The sequence below is a fragment of the Mastigoproctus giganteus genome, chromosome 5 (genome assembly GCF_048544385.1).
Source record: "Mastigoproctus giganteus isolate SK-2022 chromosome 5, ASM4854438v1, whole genome shotgun sequence".
Classification (NCBI taxonomy): Eukaryota; Metazoa; Arthropoda; class Arachnida; order Uropygi; family Thelyphonidae; genus Mastigoproctus; species Mastigoproctus giganteus.
In genome coordinates, this window is record NC_143579.1 from 201,147,911 (window position 1) to 201,170,708 (window position 22,798).

Genomic DNA, 22,798 nt, shown 5'->3' on the forward strand with positions numbered 1-22,798 from the left:
AATCAGGTTAGTAAAAGATGATTTCTATTTAAATGTCTCTTGGTCATTGATCATTATCTTCCATGATTTTCCCTACCACTGAAAGCACACTGACCAGTTGGAAGTTAACCACTTCACTCTTTGAACCATCTTTATATATTCAGAATACATAGCGCTTCTCCAATTCAAATCTCTCTTGAATCCAAAGATGCTCATATAATCAACTTTAATAGTTCAGGGTTCATTCTCAAAAGTTTTTCTAATAAACAGTCTTCTGTATTTTATGTTGATAATTCAATATTGCTCTGCCTCATTTTGATAGCCACCCCTCACTGTGAATGGTAAAGATTGATTTGTGAAGTTTGATACTAAGTACCTGTTCAATTCATCAGCTAGGTTAGTTTTCGTATTAATAGTGGCACTTGATTGAAGGAAACCAGCTTATACAGCATCAGCCAAAATAAAAGCACTAACAACATTACCTATCGACTAATAATTTGTGTAGTCATTCCTTAAATTCATTAAAACAACTTTCATGAGATGGAAGTTTGTTTAAATAATAACTCTTTTGCTGAAAACAAATTTGCATACATGTTGGAACCATGCATTTTCTTTTTAAATATATGTCCACTTATGCGTGTCATCTGAGAAAGACTAATGCAGTTTACAGAACTGAAGTCTTTTCTTGGTCATAGTACCACTTTGTGCCCCTGACTAATCATACTCTTCTTTGCACTTGATACCAGATCCAGATATGGATGTCAGCAAACATGACATAGAAGATTTCTTGAAATGGCTTGGAAGGGAATTGAATTAAAATCAAAATTTAATAAAATACTAGGGAGCTCTGGCCCCTGCTCGCTTTGCTCACCAACCCCCATGCACACTTTTCTATGTAAGATGTAGAGGTATGATGGAGTAAGTCAAATCTTTTCTACGTAAAAGACACACCTGTCGAAACGCACTCAATATCTAATCAGGAAATGACTTATGTAATTATTTACCTGTGCATCCTCAAGATTGAATAAATATCACTATGTAATTATTTACCTGCGTTTCCATAGGTCACTTAGGAAAGGCCCTTTTGCTTTGGGTTCCATAATGCATGAGGAGTATTGTTGCATCCAAAAGAGCAGGACTAAAATATTTACAGTCTATACAAATATTTAAAATATTTACAAAATACTAAACTATTTACAAATAAATAAATTAAATTAATTTTCTGTTTATACTCCGGCACAACAACCAAGTCAGTAGAGTTTACAATAAATCGTCAATACAAATATTTATCGTATTTAGTAGTCACGGGCTTGAACCCTGGTCCACTCAAGGAACGCGTGCTATGCACTCTCGCTCCCTGGTGACAAAATGGCCTGACATGGATAACACATATTACAGTATTGTAGTGTAAAGTGTAAAGTGTGTTTAGGGTCGAACGGCAACAGGGGTTCAAATATACAAACTTTTTCTGGACAATGAGTCCCTTCATTAATATACAAAAAATGTTACAATAGAACATCAAATGATGCCAGGCATGGTCATGTATTAGACAGTGAAGCATGTGCACAAGGTTGGTGAATGTTATGGAGGCAGTTGTCTTGCAATATGTCTCACGTATGTGAGATTCTCAACATTGTCAACAGCAAATATCTGATTCTCCCCAGTAACCCATTTGTGTACCTTCTATTTAACATTTACCAACCTCGTGCACGTACTTCACTGTCTAATACATGACCATGTCCGGCATCATTTGATGTTCCATTGTAACATTTTTTGTATATTAATGTCAGCTGATGAAGGGACCCGTCGTTCCGATATAGTAGAGGTATGGTTGTAAATATTTGTATAGTTCTATATTGTTATTGTTATTTGGTTTTTAGGAGCATTAGCAACTAAGGCCATATTGCTCCGGCCATATGCGGTGGTCATTCCCTGACCTTTCCGCATCCTCCGTATTTGGTGGTGACGGGCTCGAACCCCGGTCTAATCAAGAAGCGTGTGCTACGCACTGCTGTTCCTTCCCACCTGGCTAGGGAGGCGCCCATTTTTATATTGTATAATGTTATTATTTGTGTAATAATAACATTATACTAGCATTATAATGCACTGATCGAAATCTAGTCAGGAAATAACCTATGTAATTATTTACCTGCACATTTGTAGTGACGTTATTGCCCCTCCCTCTTCTCCCATTGGCTCAAATAAATATCACTAAGAGAAAAACTTTTTTAAGATGTAGAGATTGATTGATTGATTTTTTTGATTTGGTAGTTGTTGGCGCATCGGCTTCTGTGGCCATATTGCACCTCCCAAGGTTTTTGCAGTACTTTGATCCAAGCCCAAGGCGGGAATCGAACCCGCGACCTTTGGGTTGCCTGGCAGGTACTTTACCCACTCGGCTAGCCCGGTCGGCGATATGTAGAGAGATAATATAATATAGCACAATAGAAAAGTAAATATGAATAAAATAAGAATAAAACTGATAAGATCGATGAATAAAAGCACTAAAATTAAATGACAAGTAGCGCCGAGGCTGAAATGCCCCTTTATCAATTTAAGGAATACATGGCGTAAAGTATGTCATTCTGAGTTACTGCTTCAACTGGTCAACTTAATACTTTGTATTTTTCGATGTTATACTTCAGTTACCATTTCTCAGTCTGGCTGCCTAATTTCTCTAGTTCTTCATGGAATATTGTGAATTATTGCATTTACACCCTGCAAACCTTTGCATCATCAGCAAACTTAATATGGACTAAAGGGGGGCCAGCACTGAAAACAGTAAGATGGGCAGTAGAAAACCCTGAGGTACTCCATAGTTCAGTGCTGGCCCCCTTTAGTCCAATAAGAGCAGTGTCCATTTATAACCAACGTCTGTCACTCAGTCATCCATTTATCTATAGATAAAGGGATGGCACAATGCTCCAGTTTGTATAGCAGTCTTGTATGTTCAACAGTATCAAAACCTTTTCTGAAATACAAGTATAACATCAAATTTTTTTTTGCATCCAGTTCCTTTCTTAGTGTCATAGTATCCAATCAGATTGGTAGAGCAAGACCATCCCTTAACAAATCCATGCTGTGACTGCAGTATAACTGCATTCCTGTCTAGATGGTCCTGCATTACTTCTTTAACTGGTGACTCCATTATTTTCCATAGAAACAGAAGTGAAGCTAATAGGTCTGTAATCATTCATGTCACCCATTGATCACCCTTTGTGAATTGGGGATACATTTGCACATCTCCAGTCACTCCACAGGTCCCCCCCCCCCATCAGAGAATGCACTCATAATTATGGCTAAAGGTTTGCTGACTCCCTTCCACTTTCTTTTCACACAGAATCATTAGCTCTCAGTTAGAATTAACCATATTTTTGGTATTTCCATCTCTTAAAAACCTGATAACATGTGACTGTAGATGTACAATATTTATTCGATTTGAGTATTCTGAACAGTATCATCAACAGTTATGCTACCCATATCTAGTGGACCAATGTGGTTCAACCCCAGGGGCTCACATCTGGTGAGTATGGGCTTGGCACACCCAGAGTCTTGACCTGGATATCATCATTCTTCTCTTTCTTGGTGATTCCCTTCTACTTCTGACTCTTGTTCTCTCTCTTTCTCAGGGTAACTCGAAAAAATTTTTTGGCTGGTGCAGCATAAGCCTCAGGCTTCCTTGCACCATATGGCTAATAATAATATCTTTCCTTGTAATGTTAATGTAAGCAAAGAATTATTTGCTACTTTTCTTTGTGTTTTTTGGTCGAGGACTTCTTATAATGTGCCTTAGCTTGCTTACCACCCCTCCCCCAGTGATTTAATTTTAGATTAGTTTATATTTGTTATAGGCCTTTGGGAAAATCATACATAGGGTTGGGTATAATTTACAACAACTATTATACAAGAGTAATGTCTCATTTGTTCTTTTCTTTGTGTTTACATACATGAAAAGCCCTTTTTGTCACTGTTTTCCTTGCCGTCTTAGCGAATGATTTCTCATACTTATCTTTTGCTAGCCTAGTTTTCTGTGGTAGATTACATATTAGCCTGTAGGTGTTATAGGCTTTAGCACTTTTCACTACTCTAACTTTCCCTTTCCATATTTATCTACCTATTAAACTTTACAGCTTTGTATTCATTCAACTTGGCATCCTACTCATGTTATATTTTCTCAGTAATATTTATATACATTATTGGCATCCATAACTGTTGCTTTAGAGATATTCCATAAATTTAATATATTCACCCTTCGTGCGCTAACTGTCTAGGTCAGGGGTCAGCAATTTTTTTTAAGTGAAGAGACATTTTTTATCTAATTAAAAAAAAAAAAAAATTCCAAAGAGCTGGACCTCAGCTCAAGCTGGGGGGAGGGGTGGTGAATTTTTAAGAAATGGAATAGAGTAGGAAGGTGTTTTATTAAAAAAATATATTTATTAATACTGAAAAAACTAAACATCCAATTAGGTACGAATTAATGTGCCTTTTGCTGCTGAACTTCTTGAGCGAGTCTCTCAACATCAGGCGAGTATGCCGTAATTTTCATCTTTAAACATGCTGAGAGACTTGATTTGTTCAGACGGTTTCTTGATTTATATTTAATATAGTTCACATTCGAAAATATTTGCTCGCAGAAATACGTCGCTTGTCATACATGTGGACTAGCGCCTCCGTAGCCAGGTGGGAAGGAGCAGCAGTGCGTAGCACACGCTTCTTGATTAGACCGGCGTTCGAGCCCGTCACCACCAAATACGGAGCATGCGGAAAGGTCAGGGAATGACCACCGCATATTCCCGGAGCAATATGGCCTTAGTTGCTAATGCTCCTAAAAAAAAAACCAAATAACAACATGTGGACTAAAAGTTAAAGAGCCACAGTTACACGTTCAAAGAGCCGCATGTGGCTTGCGAGCTGCAAGTTGCCGACCCTTGGTCTAGGTGATAATAACAAAAACTGTCATAGTCTCCTTGCCTGAAATTAAAATACATGCCTTTGCCTTTAACAACTGTGACCTCTCTCCTCATTATCCAACTTGAAAGTCAATGATCATCTGCTGATGGTTTGTATACTTATCAACCCTGTGATGTCATCTGCTTTGTGAGTGATGATTAACTGTTGAATATTTTTACCCTTAGTTTTTTCCTGATACAAATCATAGTCATATAGTTTATATAAAAATTTTGTCTCTCACAAATAGTTTCCCTTCCACTTGCTCCATTCAGTATGGGATGAATTAAATTGCCCATAATAAGGCATTCACCCTTACTCTCCCATTCCATCTGCATGTAGAGGCACTCATTATACTCTCCACCATCTTCTGTTCTGTAACATGCCCACACTTTCATTTTACCTTTGCTTCCAAATACCTCACATCACACAAATTTTCTGCTGGTATGCATAATATTGACAACACTCCTGATTATGTAGATACAGTTGACCAAGTGTTCTAGTATAGTGGTATTTCTTTAAAAAAAAAAACAAAAAGAGAAGCGAAGTGTAATGTTACTTAATAGCGTGTTGGCCCACTTCTCTTTTTAGAGAAGCATTATTTATTAGTAGTGTAGCATATGGTAACTCATTGTAGTAGCAATTTCAGATATCTGCCTCTTGCTTTTATTTCTTATGCTGCTGTACAAGGATGTAAATTGTATTATAGCTATACTGTATTATTTGCAGAAAGGCTCAGAGTGTTCTTAACTTGTATTTGAAAAGTTAATTATTTTGTTTATATATTTAACTATTTAGTTGGGAATTATTCCTGAAAGTCCTGAATTTACAGAGACCTCTGTATTAATTACTGAGGATACGTTTATGAAAAACTTTTTTGCTGAGGTAAGCCATAAAGTATATAAAATAGATATTAAATGCAGTTATAGAAGAAATTGAGATGTAACATGGATTTATCAGTAAAAATTTGCACACGTCTGTGTTGGTATTAAAGAACTTCAACAGAAATAAATTTTAACATACATTTAAATAAATTAAAAAGATCTGTTTTAACTGGATTTAAAAAAAAAAATACATAATAAATATTAAAACTAAGTATTGAACATAACAACACAGGTAATATATTTCAGGTAATAACTGAAACAAACCAATGAAGAGAAAAGTTCAACATATGGGATTGCAGGGTATTTCTGTGCAGTGGTTGAAATAAAATCAAAATTTGTATATTACGCCCATTCGATTTCAATTATGGAATGGCTTTCTGTTCTCACCAAAGACTGATTACTCAGCAACACTAAATCTTGGACTTATATTCAACTTAGACACAAATTCCATTATCCTCAGTTCTGCCCAAGTTTCTGATATCTTTTTAAATTATATACTATCACTTGAACATGTGTATTTGCTATACACATGTTCAAGTGATGTGTTCTGCTATACATTTAAAAGTCTGAGACACTGCCAGTCATCTTTCAAAGCTTACTGGTTTCTCATCAGCTGGTGGTTGGTCTCTGTTAGCAAGCATATGCTGAACTGTGAATAATATATTTTGTATAAGTGAACAGCCAAGCATTGTATGGAAGTACAATTTTCATTTTGAAAACAACACAGAGTTCTCTGTTTATGTTAGCACCAGAAGGAAAGGAACAAACCATGTTGTTACACTGGATAAAGTTTCAGTATTTTCTAATTTATTTGCTAATCACCTTATATCATGTGAAAATTAAGATCAAGTTTTATATAGTTAGGGAATGATGCTACGTGGTTGTTTTCCATTAAGGTTGTTAAAACGACTCTTATACCACGTGAAAATTAACAATGCAGTTTGGACTGTTCGCCTACATTACTATATATTAGGCTAACGTTTCTGGTATCTTACCGATACCCATCATCAGACCAATCTGTTGGGGAAACAGAAAATAGAAAGTGTTACAAATTTGAATGATTTAGAATATTACAATTATCAATTTACAGTTACAATTATCAATAATACAGTTAAAATTACCAATTTACAATTACAATTTGCCAATTATGGTTCTAAAGTATTAAGATTTTGAATTGCCGTTACAATAGAAAACAGGAAATCTAAGATATATTACAAAGAAATTAAATTCTCCTCCTGATGCTCCAGAAACCTGATGTGCATACAGGCAAGAGGATGCCCGCAGTTAATTTATAGGAGAGGGATTAACTCCAACTGCCAATAGGATGGTGCCAAGTTTTTATCCTGGAACTGGGGTTCTTAGAAGCCTGGAGTGACCTTTGCTCCCATACTCTTGACATCATGGTTGGTGTGGTGACTGGTTCAGGATCTTACCGATACCTATCATCAGACCATGCTTCTGGTGCCAAGTTTTTATCCTGGATCCAGGGTACTTGTGTAGTGGAAGCCTGGCTTAACCTTTGTTCCCATACTCTGCATATCAGGGTTTGTGTGCAGGCTGGTTTGGGATCTTGTTGATACCCATCATCAGATCTTGTTTCTGGTTCAGGTTGACTGAAGGGAGAAGTATCTAGTCTATTTTCTTTTCCTGGTTGTTTATTCCTTCTATTTAATTAGTTGTTTCCTATTGCTTTCTGAGGTTCTGAACGATTTTGTGAAGAAGTGACAAATGAGACAGACTATAGTTGGTCCATACCTAGATCCTGAATTCTGTAGCTCAGTCCTTGATGGTAATATACAGTAGGCAAGCATCATGTAATGTCTTGATCATATAATTTTCATAATAATTGCAACCAATAAATTTTGAAAATTTAATTAAATTTTTTGAATTAATTGGTTGCATTCAACGTTACTCTTTTTAAACCTGAAAACAAATAGTATTTAAGATATTACTCTAAATATTTGGTTATATGTGTATATAACCTAATATTTAGAGTAATATTAGGTTATATAAATATTTGTAATTTATTTATTTATTTTGTTTATTTTATTTCAAATAACAAAATATGTAATGGAATAGTAACCTTTCTAACATCCATTGTATATGGGTGCCTCCATAGCCAGGTGGGAAGGAGCAGCAGTGCGTAGCACACACGCTTCTCGATTAGACCGGGGTTCGAGCCCGTTACCACCAAATACAGAGGATGCGGAAAAGTCAGGGAATGACCACCACATATCCCGGGGCAATATGGCCTTAGTTGCTAATGCTCCTAAAAACCAAATAACAAACAAACCATTGTATATAAAAGAGATAGAAAAGTCAAAATTACAAAATATTCTTCCTTTTCAAAGAATAAGAAATATTATTCTTTGATATTTCTTATTTAATCTTTAATGATATTTTTTATTTTATATTTAATATTACATTCATTTTCATTTTAGCATTAGTATTAGCATTAGTAGAGGCATTTGATGCAAGAAAGCAAGCTTATGCAGCATCAGCCAAAAAAAAAAAAAAAAAAACCCACTTCCACTTCACCCCTCTGTTCGTTCAAAATACCTGTCCAGCTGAGCCTTAAACTTATTTAGGCTATCAACCTCCACTACAAGGGATGGAAGTCTGTATCACCAACCAACCACCCGCTGGCTAAAGGCAAATTTCCGCACGTCTATCCTACATCTGTCTTTCCTCAATTTGAATTTATGCCCTCTCAGGTGATTTTTCTGAGCTAGAGGAAGAATCCCATCAGCATTGAGCATGCTCAAACCATTCAAGGCTTTATACACCTCTATCAGATCACCTCGCTGGTGCCTAGTCTCCAGACACTGTAATTTGCAAAACTTAAGCCTTTCTTCGTAAGAGCACCCCTTTGTTCCATTCACTAATCTTGTTGCCCTTCTCTGTACTGATTCCAGCAGCTCTACATCCTTCTTGAAATGAGGCCTCCAGACCTGTATACTGTACTCTAGGTGTGGCCTGACCATTGCCTTATACAAGGGAATAATCACTTCCTTATCCCTGCTGGAAAAATTCCTGTATATCATTGACAATACTCCATGAGCTACTCTTGCAGCCCGTCTACACTGCTCAGAAAACTTCATATCTGCCTGCACAACCACCCCCCAAGTCCCTTTCATTCTCTACCACTGTCAGTTAGTACCACAGAGTTGATACGTTGCTCTGGGGTTGCTGTTTCCCATGCGTAGCACTTTACATTTGTCAATGTTAAACTTCATTTGCCACCTCTCAGCCCATCTGCTCAACCTTTCAAGATTCTGTTGCAGTAGCATAGTGTCAGTAGTGTCCTTGACAACCCTGCCAACCTTTGTATCGTCTGCAAACTTGGACATTAAGCTTGATATACCATCATCAATATCATTTATAAATACAGAAAACAATAATGGACCCAACACTGAGCCCTGAGGGACTCCACTAATAACATTAGTCCACGATGAGCAGTGTCCATTGATTACCACTCTCTGTCTTCTCTCCCTCAACCACCCCTTTATCCATAGCAGCAATTTGCCTCCAATGTCACACTGCTCCAATTTATGTAGCAGTCTTCCATGTGCAACAGTATCAAAAGCCTTTCTAAGATCCAAGTATATAATATCAAAGCTATTCCCTGCATCCAGTTCTTTTGTGACTGCATCATAGTATCCAATCAAATTGGTCAGGCAAGACTTCCCCTTAACAAAACCATGCTGTGTCCGAGCTATAACTGAAGTCTTGTCTAAATGATCCTGCAGTGCTTCTTTAACTAGTGCCTCCATTAATTTTCCTGGAACAGAAGTTAAGCTCACAGGTCTATAATTACTTGTGTCAGCCTTTGATCCTCCTTTGTGAATTGGGGTCACATTTGCACATTTCCAGTCTATGGGTACCTCCCCTGAGTCCAAGGAAGTTCTCATAATTATGGCTAAGGGTTTGCTTACTTCCTTTGCTGCCTCCTTTAATATAACTGGATAGATTTCATCCACCCCGGGTGCTTTTCTTGTGTTTATCTTCAACAGTTTCTCCTCCACTTTACTCCCAGTTATTTCAAGATTCTGTAGCTTACTGCTAGAGTTGAATACACCTCTGGCATTCCCCTCGCTGAATAACTCCTTATGTGTGAATGTCGATGCAAAATATTCATTTAGTTTGTTAGCTACCTGATCAGGATCATCACCAGTTGACCCATCAATATCAAGTGGACCAATCTGATTCATCCCCTTCCTTCTAGAGTTTACATAAGTAAAGAACTCTTTGCTGTTTTTCTTTGCATCACTTGCCAAGGATTTCTCGTAATCTGCCTTCGCCTGCCTAACCTCCTTTGTAGCTTGGTTGCATATCAACTTGTATCTATCATAGGCTTCTGTGTCATGTGTTAATTTGTAAGTATCCCATGCATTTTTCTTCCCTGCCTCAGTGCCTCATTAGTTTATCTGACATCCATTTTGGCCTAAACCTTGAACAATATTTCTTAGTTGGTATGTAAAGCCTAGTAGCTTCCAAGATAAGTTCTTTGAATGCTTCCCATTTTGAATTTGCTGTTGGTAACATCATCAGTTGGTCCCACTGTATAGAATTTAAATACTATCTCAGTCCATCGTAGTCGCCTTTACAGAAGCAATAACCCATCCCTTTACCCCTAATGGTAGTTACCTCTTTGAGTAAATCCCACTTCAGCACACAGTGATCACTGCCACCTAGTGGTTCATTTATGTGCAGATTCTTAATGCATGAAGAATCACTGCTGATAATCAAATCAAGAGTATTACTCCCTCTAGTTGCCTCCCGAACATGCTGATGTAGAAAACAATCATCCAATAAATCCACAAAAGCCTTGCTAGTGTGTGAGTGACCAACCCACAAATTCCAGTCAATATCTGGGAAATTAAAATTCTCCATTATAAGACTCTCTGATTTACTGGCCCACTCTATTTCCCTGTACAGTTTCTTATTATACTCATCAGTCATTAGGCCTATAGCACACTCCTACTCTCAATTTTGATTTCCCAATGCTTATGTCACACCAAACTGACTCAACACTGCATTGTCCAGCGATGTCGACTGGCTTCACTTCCTTGGTTTTTATGTGTTTCTTAACTAATAGCATAACCCCTCCCCCTTCCTATCCTGTCTATCCTTTCTGTAGACGTTGTACTCCCCAAATTTCAGTTCTGCATCCCTTATATCTGTGTGACACCACGTCTCTGATATCCCAACAATATCTGCCTTTGATGTTTTGAGCAATACCTCAAATTCGTCAAATTTATTTACTAAACTCCTAGCATTGGTGTACACGCAAGTATACCTGCACCTGTTTCTATTCTTAGCTACCCTAACACAACCCATGCGTTTACTTGTACCGCAATGGCTCCCAGCAGTCTCTGAAATATCATGCATCTTGTTTTTCAGGCTTCTGCTCATTCTAATAGAAGCAGTGCAAGAATCTCTTTCACCTCTGCCAGTGGCTACTGTCAATCTGTTGGTCTTTGTCTCCCCCCCAAGCTAGCAGTTTTCCGACCCACCTAACACTGCCTCGATAGCATCAGCAAATATTCTTGCACCCTTTCTATTTAAGTGTATCCCATCCCTGTAGAAGCAATCTCTCCTGTTAACAAGTACAGTCCAGGCTGAAAAAAAATTCTACCCCTTGAGCCTTGCACAATCTTTCCAGGGCCGAATTGATCGACAAGGCTCTCATCATATACTCCCTCCTGTCGTGTCTGGTCAGAATTGCAGACACTTTCAAATTCAACCCTAATTCTTGGCTTTTGTTCAACAGTGACCTGTACTTGTTAAGTAATTCTGCCAATCTCCTACTCTTAATATTATTAGTGCCAACGTGTACAACTATATCACCTTTTGTGCCCTTAAAAGATGATATTCGCTCTACAACGTCATCAACCTTTGCCCCTGGCAGACATACCCTTTTCCTGTTCCACCTATCCTTTTTACAAAGCATGTTCCCCGTTTCCCTGACAATAGAGTCACCAACAACTACTAGTTCCTTCGGGACCAGCGCATTCTAAATTTTATTCATCTTTATCTGTTTGACCTGCTGAGTAAAGATTCATATTTTATTTTATCTAATTTGACAAGACATTCTGATTTATCAATAACAATTTGTTTTGTTTAATATTCTGTTTCGTGGTAAAGAAAGGAAATATTGGCTTTTCTTTTCTTCTGGTAATGGTATATCATCTCATATTAGTGCTTAAAAATACAGACTGAAATATCTTTAATAAAATCTGATAGTTATACTCATTTCACATAATGATTATAGCTAACAATTTTTATATAAAATGTTTCTTAATATAATAGGAATCTGAAAAAACCTATTTTTTATATAGGTGGAAGAAATTTCCAATGAAATACAAAAGCTCGAGGATGATACAGTTGAAGTAATCAAGATTCAGAGTGAAGTGCTTAATACTGGAGAAGTTGAAAATAGTATGATTTTTATCATCTAGTATTTTTCTTTTTACCAACTGTTTGCATTCTAGAATATGAAAGCAGTTTAGACCATTTAGGGTTTCATCTCTCTTTATGTTATATTACTTCAGTACCACAACCATCTTTTTTATCTGCATTAAGTAGCATTTTCTCATGAATAACTCATCTTTACTTATCAGTATTAATTGTGATAACAGATGCAAGGAAGCAACTTATACAGCTTTAGTCAAAGAAAAAATTACTATCTACCTCACCTGCCCATCCTCTCCAATAACTTGTCTCGTTCATCCTTGAATTTATTAGAGTACCCACTTCCACAGCAACAGATGGATGGATCTTCCAACGATTGACTACCTGCTGGCTGAAGGCAAACTTCTGCATGTCTATTCTGCAACCATCCTTCCTCAATTTGAATTTATGCCTCCCTTCTTCATTTGTATAGTCTGGGCAAGAAGAAGAAGAATGCCATCAGCATTGAGATTGTTCAATCCATTCAAGCCTAAAACCCCTCAATAAGATCATCTAAAAAGTTCCTGGTCTTCAGGACTGAAGTTCACAGAATGAAGCCTTTCAGGGTAAGAGCACCCTTTTGTTCCCCCCCTCACTAATCCAATTGCTCTTCTCTGTACCCACTCCAGCACATCCACAACATTTTTAAAATGACGTTCCATACCTGTGTGCAGCACTCATGGTCTGGCTCAACTATTGCCTTATACAACAAGATAATCATCTCCTTATCCCTACTGGAAAAATTTATTTATATTATTAATAAAACCCCATGAGCTGTTAAGAAAATGTTAAGCCTGTCTGCACTGTTCATAAAACTTCATATCTGACTGCGCAATTATCCCCAAGTTTTTTACATTCTGCGCTATTCTGAGTGGGGTACCACACAGTTGGTAGTATATTATCCTCGAATTACTGCTGCCCATATGAGGTGTGGCAGTAAAGTTCCCAGATTGGTGTAATAAAAAGAACACAAAGGGAAGGATCTCAAAAATGGTTTTATTATTGTTCAAACTAATCACCACCTGATTGAATGCACTTATTACACTATTATAAAGATTTCTGAAAAAATTGAGCAAAGGCATCCAAAGAGATGATGTTGAGTTCTGCGGTTACGTTTTTCTTTTGTTCTCAACATCTTGAAATATATTTCCTTTGAGGGCAGCTTTCTCCTTTGGAAAGAGGAAGAACTCTGTGTGCCTAAATCAGGAGAGTAGGTTAGATAGTTGGTCTGCATAATGCCATTCAGAAATGTCTTCATAACAAGTGCAGAATGGACGGGAGCATTGTTGTACAACAAGATCATGCAACCTCAAGTGTTTACTTTGCAGCCTCACCTTGGGAAATGCATTTCAGTAGTTTATGAGGTTGTCTCCTCCCTGTCTTCTACTCAACCATCTCTTAATCCATAGTATTGACTTGTCCTTAATGCACAATGCTCCAATTTATACAGCAGTTTTTTATAAGCACCTGTACATAGAATGCAGCATTGACACTCTCTCTCTCCCTGCCTTTAGGTACAAGTTCCTTGTGAATCGCACACAGTTTTAAAATAAAAAAATGATCAGCGTTATCTTGATCCTGGACTTCTGTAAACAAAACGTTTTGAGCCTAGGTAAGAATTCTGAAGTCCACTGAATTGTCTGTTACTTCATCAATGGGTTGTGCTGAAACACCCAACCTCATCTCCAGTGACAATACAATTGAGGATTTTAGGATTGTCTTGACAAGTGTGAATGAAGTTTTTTAATGACAACACTCTTCATTGTTTCTGCTTGTCCAAGAGACTTGTTCATAAATATAGAAAATAACAGTGGGCTGAGCACTGAACCCTGAGGTACTCCACTAATACAATAAAATCTCGTTAATAAAAACTCAGTTTATACAAAGTACTCCTTAATGTGAAGTACATACCATTCTCTTGCAAAAGGATAGGCTTTTCTGCGTAAATATATTCATTTATTACAAAATTCAGTTAATATGTATTACAAAGTTCATTTTCACCCTGCGAGAAATAAATATTGTTATTTTTTATGTTTAATAAAAATCTTGGCACAGCTGTCTGAATACTGCCTCTGGCCACCCGGTCACTACTTCCCGAAGGATGGCACTGACTTGTTAGAATTTACATTTGTGCAAACAAAACCAGTTTATGGTAGCTACAACATAAGTGCACTCTGAAAAACATCTTTGCGAAGGATGAGCTGTTAAATTAACAAAATAATAAAAACTGGTTTTCTGAGTTGTTTACATACACTCCCTCACTCTCCACAGGATTAAGGTCAGTTGCAATTGTTATGCCAGTTCAAAGAGTCTTTTGCTACAGTATACAGTAATCTATTTTTTGTGCCATTTTATTCGAGCCGATGTCTTTTTTCGAACTTGTCTTTAAATTAATATGAAGTTTGTTTATATTAAATCTCATCTAGCAGTGTTATGGCGACAAAATGTAAATGGACAGAATTAAGCCTGGAAATTTAACTAAAAACTATACAATAGGCTGATAGGATGGATTGAAGTAAAACAGACATTGCAAAGGAATGCAACATCCTTTTATCTACTTTTATCTTCTATCTGCAATACAGAAAAACTGAAAAAACTTCAAGAAGTGTATGACACTGGAGCAGCAATGAAAAACAGTAAACGAATTTGCAGTTCAAAACATGAGGAGCTTGAAACAAAACTCTTTGAGTGGTACCAACAAATGTGTGCATCTAATTTGCCAATAATCAGGTTCAATTTTGCAATAAAAGGCAAATTATCTAGCTCAGCAACATGGAATTAGAGACTTCAAATGCAGCAGTAGCTGGCTCCAAAGATTTAAAAACAGGAATAACTTGGTTTTGCAAAATGTTTGCGGGGAGTCTGGATTATCAACAAATAAAAGGCTACAGACTGTTTGTGTTCTGCATGGTCAATTCTTGAAAGACAAAGGATATTTTTAATCTTGATGAGCCAGGTTTATTTTATAATTTCCTGCCAAAAAACGCATTTGCTGTTTGAGGAGAATCTTGTCATGATGGAAAATTAAGTAAACAAAGACTCACTGTTCTGTCATGCTGCAATTCAGATGGCAGTAAAAACTACACCCACTTGTAATTGGTAAGTTTTCCAAGCTAAGATGTTTTAAAGAAGTTAACCAACTTCCCTGTGATTATGAGGCTAATAGAAGTGCTTGGCTTACGGTCAAAATGTTGTAGTCTTGGCTATCAAAAGTGCACAGAAGAATGGCTTCAGAAAAAAAGGAACATTATGATGATTCTAAATTGTTGTGCACATTCCGTCGAGACACCTCAGTTGACAAATATACAGCCGTTGATTTTACCTTCTGATATCACCAGTTTTATGCAACCATTTCATCAGGGCATTATTTATAACATCAAGAAAGCATATAGAGCCCACCTGATAAAGTACTTGATCCGCAACATAGAAAGAGGGAACAATTTGCAGCCAAATTGGAATGGCTTGGATGCTGTCTGTAATCTTGTTATTGCTTGGGACAGTATTGCATCAAGTGTAATAATCAACTGCTTCAGAAAGAGTGGCTTCGGAGAGAATATCATCGAAAACATGGTTCAGCAGATGAATGTAATGGCAACTTTGAGGAATGGAGGAATTTGAAGTAGCATGTGAATTTTGTTTGCGAATTTGAAGAGTTTGTGAAGGTGGATGATGAAGTTGCTACCATAGCAAAGCAAAAACCAGAAGAGCTACTGAGCACCAAGCAAAACGATTGTTTTTGTTACCAATGAAAGTGAAGAAGCACAAGCACTGCCATCTAAAAAAGATGCCCAAAATGCATTGAGCATAATAGAAAATATGTTGGCCTGCAGCAACATTGATAAAGAAACAACTATTGCATTTGATAATGTCTGTGCTGTAGTTAAAAATGCATATAGTACAAAAACTTTGCAGCAGGTGGTAGATGACTTTCATCAACCGGTGAAATACCATCACTTTGCTTATTGGAGGCTTGAAGTGGTGAAACCCATGTTTAGTCTCTAGAGCAAAGTTTCCGGCATCCCCCTCCCCCCATACTTCTCCTTCAACCCATGCACGGTACTAAGTACTATAGGTTTTGATACCTTTCGTATTTGGGGTTTTCATTAAAAAAAAAAAAAAAACAAAAAACCACAACATTGGATTCTTTCTATAAATTAGATTAACTTATTAAAAAGTTAATGATTTGTGTGTTTCCTTTTATATTAAGATTGTAATTCTTTTTACTATGATATAAAATATTGTATATATCAAAATATATACTGTACAATACTTTCATTTCTGTTAATTGCTCTTCTCTTTTATCTTACAAATAAAATAAAATCTTTAAAAATATGTATTACTATTGTATTGTTAGGCAAAGATTTTTTTTTACTATTTTTTATTTTTATTATTTAATTTTATTAATTAAAATTAATTTATTTTTGTTATTATTATTATTTATTATTATTGTTAGATATTATAGTATGTATCAAAAAAAAAAAAAGGGAAAATTTTGACATTTTGGGGCCCTCGTAATTACGAAATGTGAAAATTTAGATCCCTTGAACTTTGTATTAATGTTATCTGGTTTTTAGGAGCATTAGCAACTAAGGCCATATTGCTCCAGGGATATGCGGTGGTCATTCTCTGATCTTTCCGCATCCTCCGTATTTGGTGGGCACGGGTTCGAACCCCGGTCTAATCAAGAAGCGTGTGCTATGCACTGCTGCTCCTGCCCACGTGGCTACGGAGGTGCCTTTGTATTAATGAGATTCAACTGTAATATAAGGCCAAGAAGAACAGTGTGCAAATAATAACTCTCAATTTTCTTCCACTCAGCCATCTCTTAGTCCCTAGAAGAAACTTTTCCTTAATGCATATTGCTCCAATATGTACAGCAGTTTTTTTTTTAATGTGCAATAGTATCAAAAGCTTTTCTGAAATCTAAGGGTATGATGTCAAAATTATTTCCTACATCTAGTTCCTTTGTTGCTATATCATAATATCCAATTAGACTTTTAAGACAAAATGGCCCCATAACAAATCCATGCTATTACTGCAGCATTAACTGCATTCCTGTCTTGGTAATGGTTCTGCGTTACTTCTTTAATCAATGATTTCATTATTTTCCCTGGAACAGAAGTTCAAGTTATGTCTGTAATCAATCATGTCATCCTTTGATTTTGACCTACCTTCCCCACTTTGTGAATTGGGGATACATTTACACATCCCTGGGCAATTTGGACAGATGGGCTAATGTAAAATGCATTTTACCTATCATCCGCCTACAAGCGATCCCTATACTTTTGTCCCTCAACCGTACTTTTTGAGAGAAGAAGTGTTTGAACATTTTATTGCAAAAGAAGCTACAACTATTGAAAGCAGACTCTTAAGGCGAAACCCGAATCTGATAACTGCAGAGCAGATTATACGATCAGTTCTTTTCACAGAAATTAGATTCACGAGTCTGGAGATCAGGAGCTCTCAGCCTGACCAAATATGAGTTTCATTTTCACACGGTTGTAACTTCCCTTCTGTTGCTGATTTGACCTTCCCCAGATATCAATTCCTTTTGAAGAAATCAGATTCATGAGTCCGGAGATTAGGAACTCTCACCCCGAACAAATATGAGTTTCATTTTCATATAGTTGTAACTCCCTCTCTGTTTTGGTCCCCAGTTATAAGCACTGAAGATTAGATTCCCCCCCCCCTCACAAGAACAAGCACCGGATCAATGGGAGCATAGGAAGTATATATGAGAGGGGACCTATATATACAAGGGGAGAACAATAGAGAGCAGATGGAGAGAAGGAGAAAGTCTTAGAACCTGTGAAAGAGTTTTGGCAGTCTTCTGGAGGGAATGACGAAGGCTGAAACTTAATGGTCTGTAAATTAGAGTTTAACTATACTAGTTCATACAGCATTATTAATGTCTCCACACAAACACCCAATTGTTATATACCTCTACACTCCTCCAGGAAGATGCCTCCGTAGCCAGGTGGGCAGGAGCGGCAGTGCATAGCACACGCTTCTTGATTAGACCGGGGTTCGAGCCCGTGACCACCAAATATGGAGGATGCAGAAAGGTCAGGGAATGACCACCGCATATCCCCGGAGCAATATGGCCTTAGTTGCTAATGCTCCTAAAAACCAAACAACAACAACAACTCCTCCGGGATGTGGACTGCGAACTAGAAATGAGCAAGATATCGCAGAAGGATCACACAAAGAAATTAAATTAATATCACTAACTCACATCACTAGCTAGGGGCACATGAGGTAACTTCCTATTACTTGTTAATGTTAAGAGTATAAAAAAAAAGGATATTCTATACCCATATATAGCTTATATGTATGTTTTGATAATAAATTATGTTTTGTTTGAGTATCTCTGCTTCGGACCTATTCTCTTGCTGCACACAAGTTTTAGAATAAAGAACTATTATTGTGGCATTTCAAGATCTGACTATAATAGATAGGGTCTTGTAGTGAAAAACACAGCACTGATCGAAGCTGCAGGTTCTATTCCCCACGCGACTGAATAGATATTTAGGGCTCGAGATCATTGTCCTATTATAAAAATCACTAGGCAGTCATGTAAGTTCATTGGTGTTTTCTGGAACATGCTTTAATTTATATTTTACAGCATCCAAGCCATTCCTGGTACTTAGGCAGGTTGTACGGCATTTTGGATATACAGAACAATAAAGCCCAGCCCGGCATAGCAACGAATCCCCAAAACAACCAATGTAACGCTAAGAAGTGGCAACTGAAGTTTAACATTGACAAATGTGAAGTCTGTACTTTGGGTAGAAGTAACCCCAGAGGAACGTACCAACTGTGTGGTACTACACTTAGGGTGGTAGAAAATGAAAAAGACCTGGGAGTGATTGTGCAGTCAGATATGAAGTTTTCTGAGAAATGCAGACAGGCTGCCAGAGCAGGTCATGGTGTCTTGACAATGATGTACAGGAATTTTTCTAACAAGTATAAGGAGGTGATTATCCCCTTGTATAAGGCAATGGTCAGGCCACACCTTGAGTACTGTATACAGATCTGGAGGTTTCATTTTAAGAAGGATGTAGAGCTATTAGAAAGAATACAGAGAAGGGCAACAAGATTAGTGAATGGAACAAAGGGCTGCTCTTACGAAGAAAGGCTTAAGTTCTGCAAATTGCTGCTGCTGCTGCTGGAGCTAAGCACCTGCGAGGTGATCTGATTGATGTTGTAAGGGTTGCCTTTTTTTTTTTTTTTTTTCTGTTATATATATAATTTATTTTTATATATATTTTGTTCCTCCTGCTGTTAATTTAGATTAATTATATACTACTACCTTGGGCCCTGACTGCTTACAGGATCAAGTATCTAAATTTTAATTCGAGTAGAGTGACACAACTGAGAAATTTCTCAGAAATTTTTTTTTTTGGCTGGTGCAGCATAAGCCTCAGGCTTCATTGCACCATGTGGCTAATAATAATAATAATAATTATTTATCTAAAAACACCTCCACATTCTTGTGTTCCCTTCTCCCTTGAATACCCTGAGGTAGTCTCTGCTTTGAAAGTAAACATTTTGTTCCTCCTCATATAGCACTTGAGGCCCTTCTGCAAATCCACTTTCCCGCACTCATAGATGGCTGGTCAGTGTGCGCTGGCCCTTCCTGGCTCCCGTTTCCGTTCCTTCTATCCCCCCAGGCATTGTCTTCCTTTACAATTTTTTCACAAATTAATTATTGTACAATATATTGTTGTGCTCTCTAAATATTTTTTTGCCTCGTTTATAAGTCCAGCAACTATGGTAAAATTTCAATTTACACTTCTTAAAATTATTATTAACCAATATTTAATTCACTACTCTTTTTCCAACCGTTTTACTTTACAAATCATTACTAACCATATCAATTCACCGTATATTATTAATCACAATCAACTTATTAATCATCTTATTGTCGTTGTCTCACTCTACTGTTTATTTATTTATTTATTTTTGCAACTTCGACTATTTCCCAGTCATCCTGGCTGGCAACTTTGCCAATTGTAGGGGTTGCTTTTTTTTTTTTTTTCCTTTTTTCTATTATATATATAATTATTTATTTTTATATATATTTTGTTCCTCCTACTGTTAATTTAGATTAACTTTATATTACCTTGTGCCACTGACAGCTTACAGGATCAGGTATCTAAATCTTAACTGGTATACTTAAGTGATACAACATGACTTTAGGCACATACATATTCAATAATGTTTAATAAAAGAAACAAAACATAAAATAGGTACATAGGCATTTGTGTTAAGTTACATTTCCCAATTATAATTCATAGCTTAATTCAAGCAAACAGCACTGTTACTCCCATATCACTAACATATTGTTCTTACAACGATTTTCCTTCTCAGTATTCTTTACATCTCATGATATTGTCTTATACAGCATTACAGTGAAAATAATCTTCAATCACAATTTACCTTAAGCATTCCTAGTTTATAAGAATATAAAGTGCCTCTTTTTGAATTGGAGTTCTAAAGTTATTAATTAATTTTGCTCCCCTGGGCCAAAATTCCAGGGGACTAAACTCAACAAAATCCTACTTACAGGTTTTCACCAGGTTGGGCCAGCTTATTCAATAAAGACGACTCCTCCATTTCTTGACTTGCTCTCGGGGGTCCTTTCTCTCGATCTCTAACTTGGCATGTAGTGATAGACTTCCATCCATTTTTTGTAACTAGGAGCATTTATGGGTCACTGCTCGCTGAAATCCATTTCCAACTTTTCTGTTCTGTACATTCCGATCCTTTGCTAAACTATAGACTGAACTGAACCCTTTTCAGAACCTCTCCCATCCGGCCTACGTTGACACACTACTACCTTACCTCCAGACACCACCAAAGCCTTACCTGAAAGAACCTCTTTTTCCTGCCTCTCAGCTCCCTTTATACTAAATCACACTCCCCTTTCTCCTCCCCTTATTTTTGTCTAATCCCTGATTCTCTGGACAGCCCTTGACCATCTAGCGTTCTCACTCTACTATACCCTTAATGTCCACTTCCCTCTACCTGGTTCGGGGAAGTTAAGCCTCGATCTTCTCTGTCGTAGGTCAAAGGTTCTTTTTGGTCGGAGGTTGCTTCATTCTTAATTGTAGTAATTTAACCTTGACCACTTTCTAGAAACATAAATGCCGATTTCTTGTCCCCCCCTCTCTTTTTTTTTTTGTTAATGCTTTTACAGTAAGCTAAATCTTACAAGGTGTATAAACCTTGAATGGGTTGAGCATGCTGAATTCTGATGGGATATTTCTGCTTGCTCAGATTATGAACCTGAGGGGGCATAAATTCAAATTGAGGAAAGATAGTTGTAGAATAGATATGCGGAAGTTTGCCTTTTGCCAGCAGGTGGTTAATTGCTAGAACAAACTTCCATCTGTTGTGTGGAAGTTGATAGTTTAAATAAATTCAAGGAGGAACTGAACAAACTTTTAGAGGGAATGGTTGTGTGAAGTTGTTTTTTTTTTTTTTTTTTGGCTGATGCTACATAAGCTTATACGCTAGTTTTCTTGCATCACATGCCTCTATTACTATTACTATCCCCATTCCATAGGCACTTACCCAGAATCCTAGGATATTCTCATAATCAAAGAGTTAAATGTATGACTATAGGTTTGCTTAACTCTTTTTCTCTCTCCCTTAATATAATTGGATAGATCCATTCATCCCATGTGCTTTTTTACTTTTACCTTCAACAATTTCTTTTCCGCTTTCATTATCACAAAATCTCTTTTAGCTCCCTGTTAGAGTTTGATATACTTCTGGCATCTTCATCCTTAAGAAATTTCTCATGTGTGAATGCAGAATCAAAATATCTATTTAGTTTGTCAGCAACCTGACCAGGATCATCAGCAGTTAACCTTTTGGGATCAGTCCAGCATTATACACTGGTGTTCAAAGAAAGTCCATCACCTAGGAATTTCGCATTTCTAACCCTTTTTAGCGATGGTATGTTACATTAATGACTAGCATCACAAATAGAAATATAAACAAAAGATATTTATTAATAGTTAAGGCAAAGCTAAGTAATATTTGACAAGTGATCTCAAAATATTCCAAAAGGAGTATTTGCAACCTGTATACAACAGTTTTAGTAAACATGACAATTACGGCTGAAATGTTATCAGAAGCCCTCAGTTTGCTTCAGTTTATCATTTTAAATGGAAAACAAAATGAAAAGTTCACCGAATGCAAACTAATATTTAGTTGAACTGCCTCTGGCCCTGATGACGGCAGCACACTGTTGAGGCATTGACAAGATCAATTTCTGAAGATAATCAACTGATAGTTCGTGTTTCTAAACACGAATTATAGCTTCCTGAAGTTCATGAAGGGTCTTTGATTTCTTTCTGGCAACTGCAGATCCCGCACGATGCCAACAGTTCTCTATAGGATTCAGGTCCGGGCTATTTCCTGGACAGCTAAGAGTTGTAATGGACTGTTCTTCCAACCATTTTTTTCACCTGTAACAAATGTAAACACATTACTGCCGAACCTCTAATGCAGAAATGAAGTAA

At 37.0% G+C, this 22,798-nt stretch overlaps 1 protein-coding gene across 1 annotated transcript in view; it reads left to right on the forward strand.

Moving 5' to 3' along the window:
- Positions 1-22,798, forward strand: part of LOC150086007 (syntaxin-1A-like) — a 209,916-nt gene that overhangs the window by 27,165 nt on the left and 159,953 nt on the right. The window contains exons 2-3 of the mRNA XM_090374769.1: positions 5,725-5,811; positions 12,152-12,251. Coding sequence (XP_090230895.1) covers positions 5,725-5,811; positions 12,152-12,251 — 187 coding nt within the window. The remainder of the gene's footprint in view (positions 1-5,724; positions 5,812-12,151; positions 12,252-22,798) is intronic.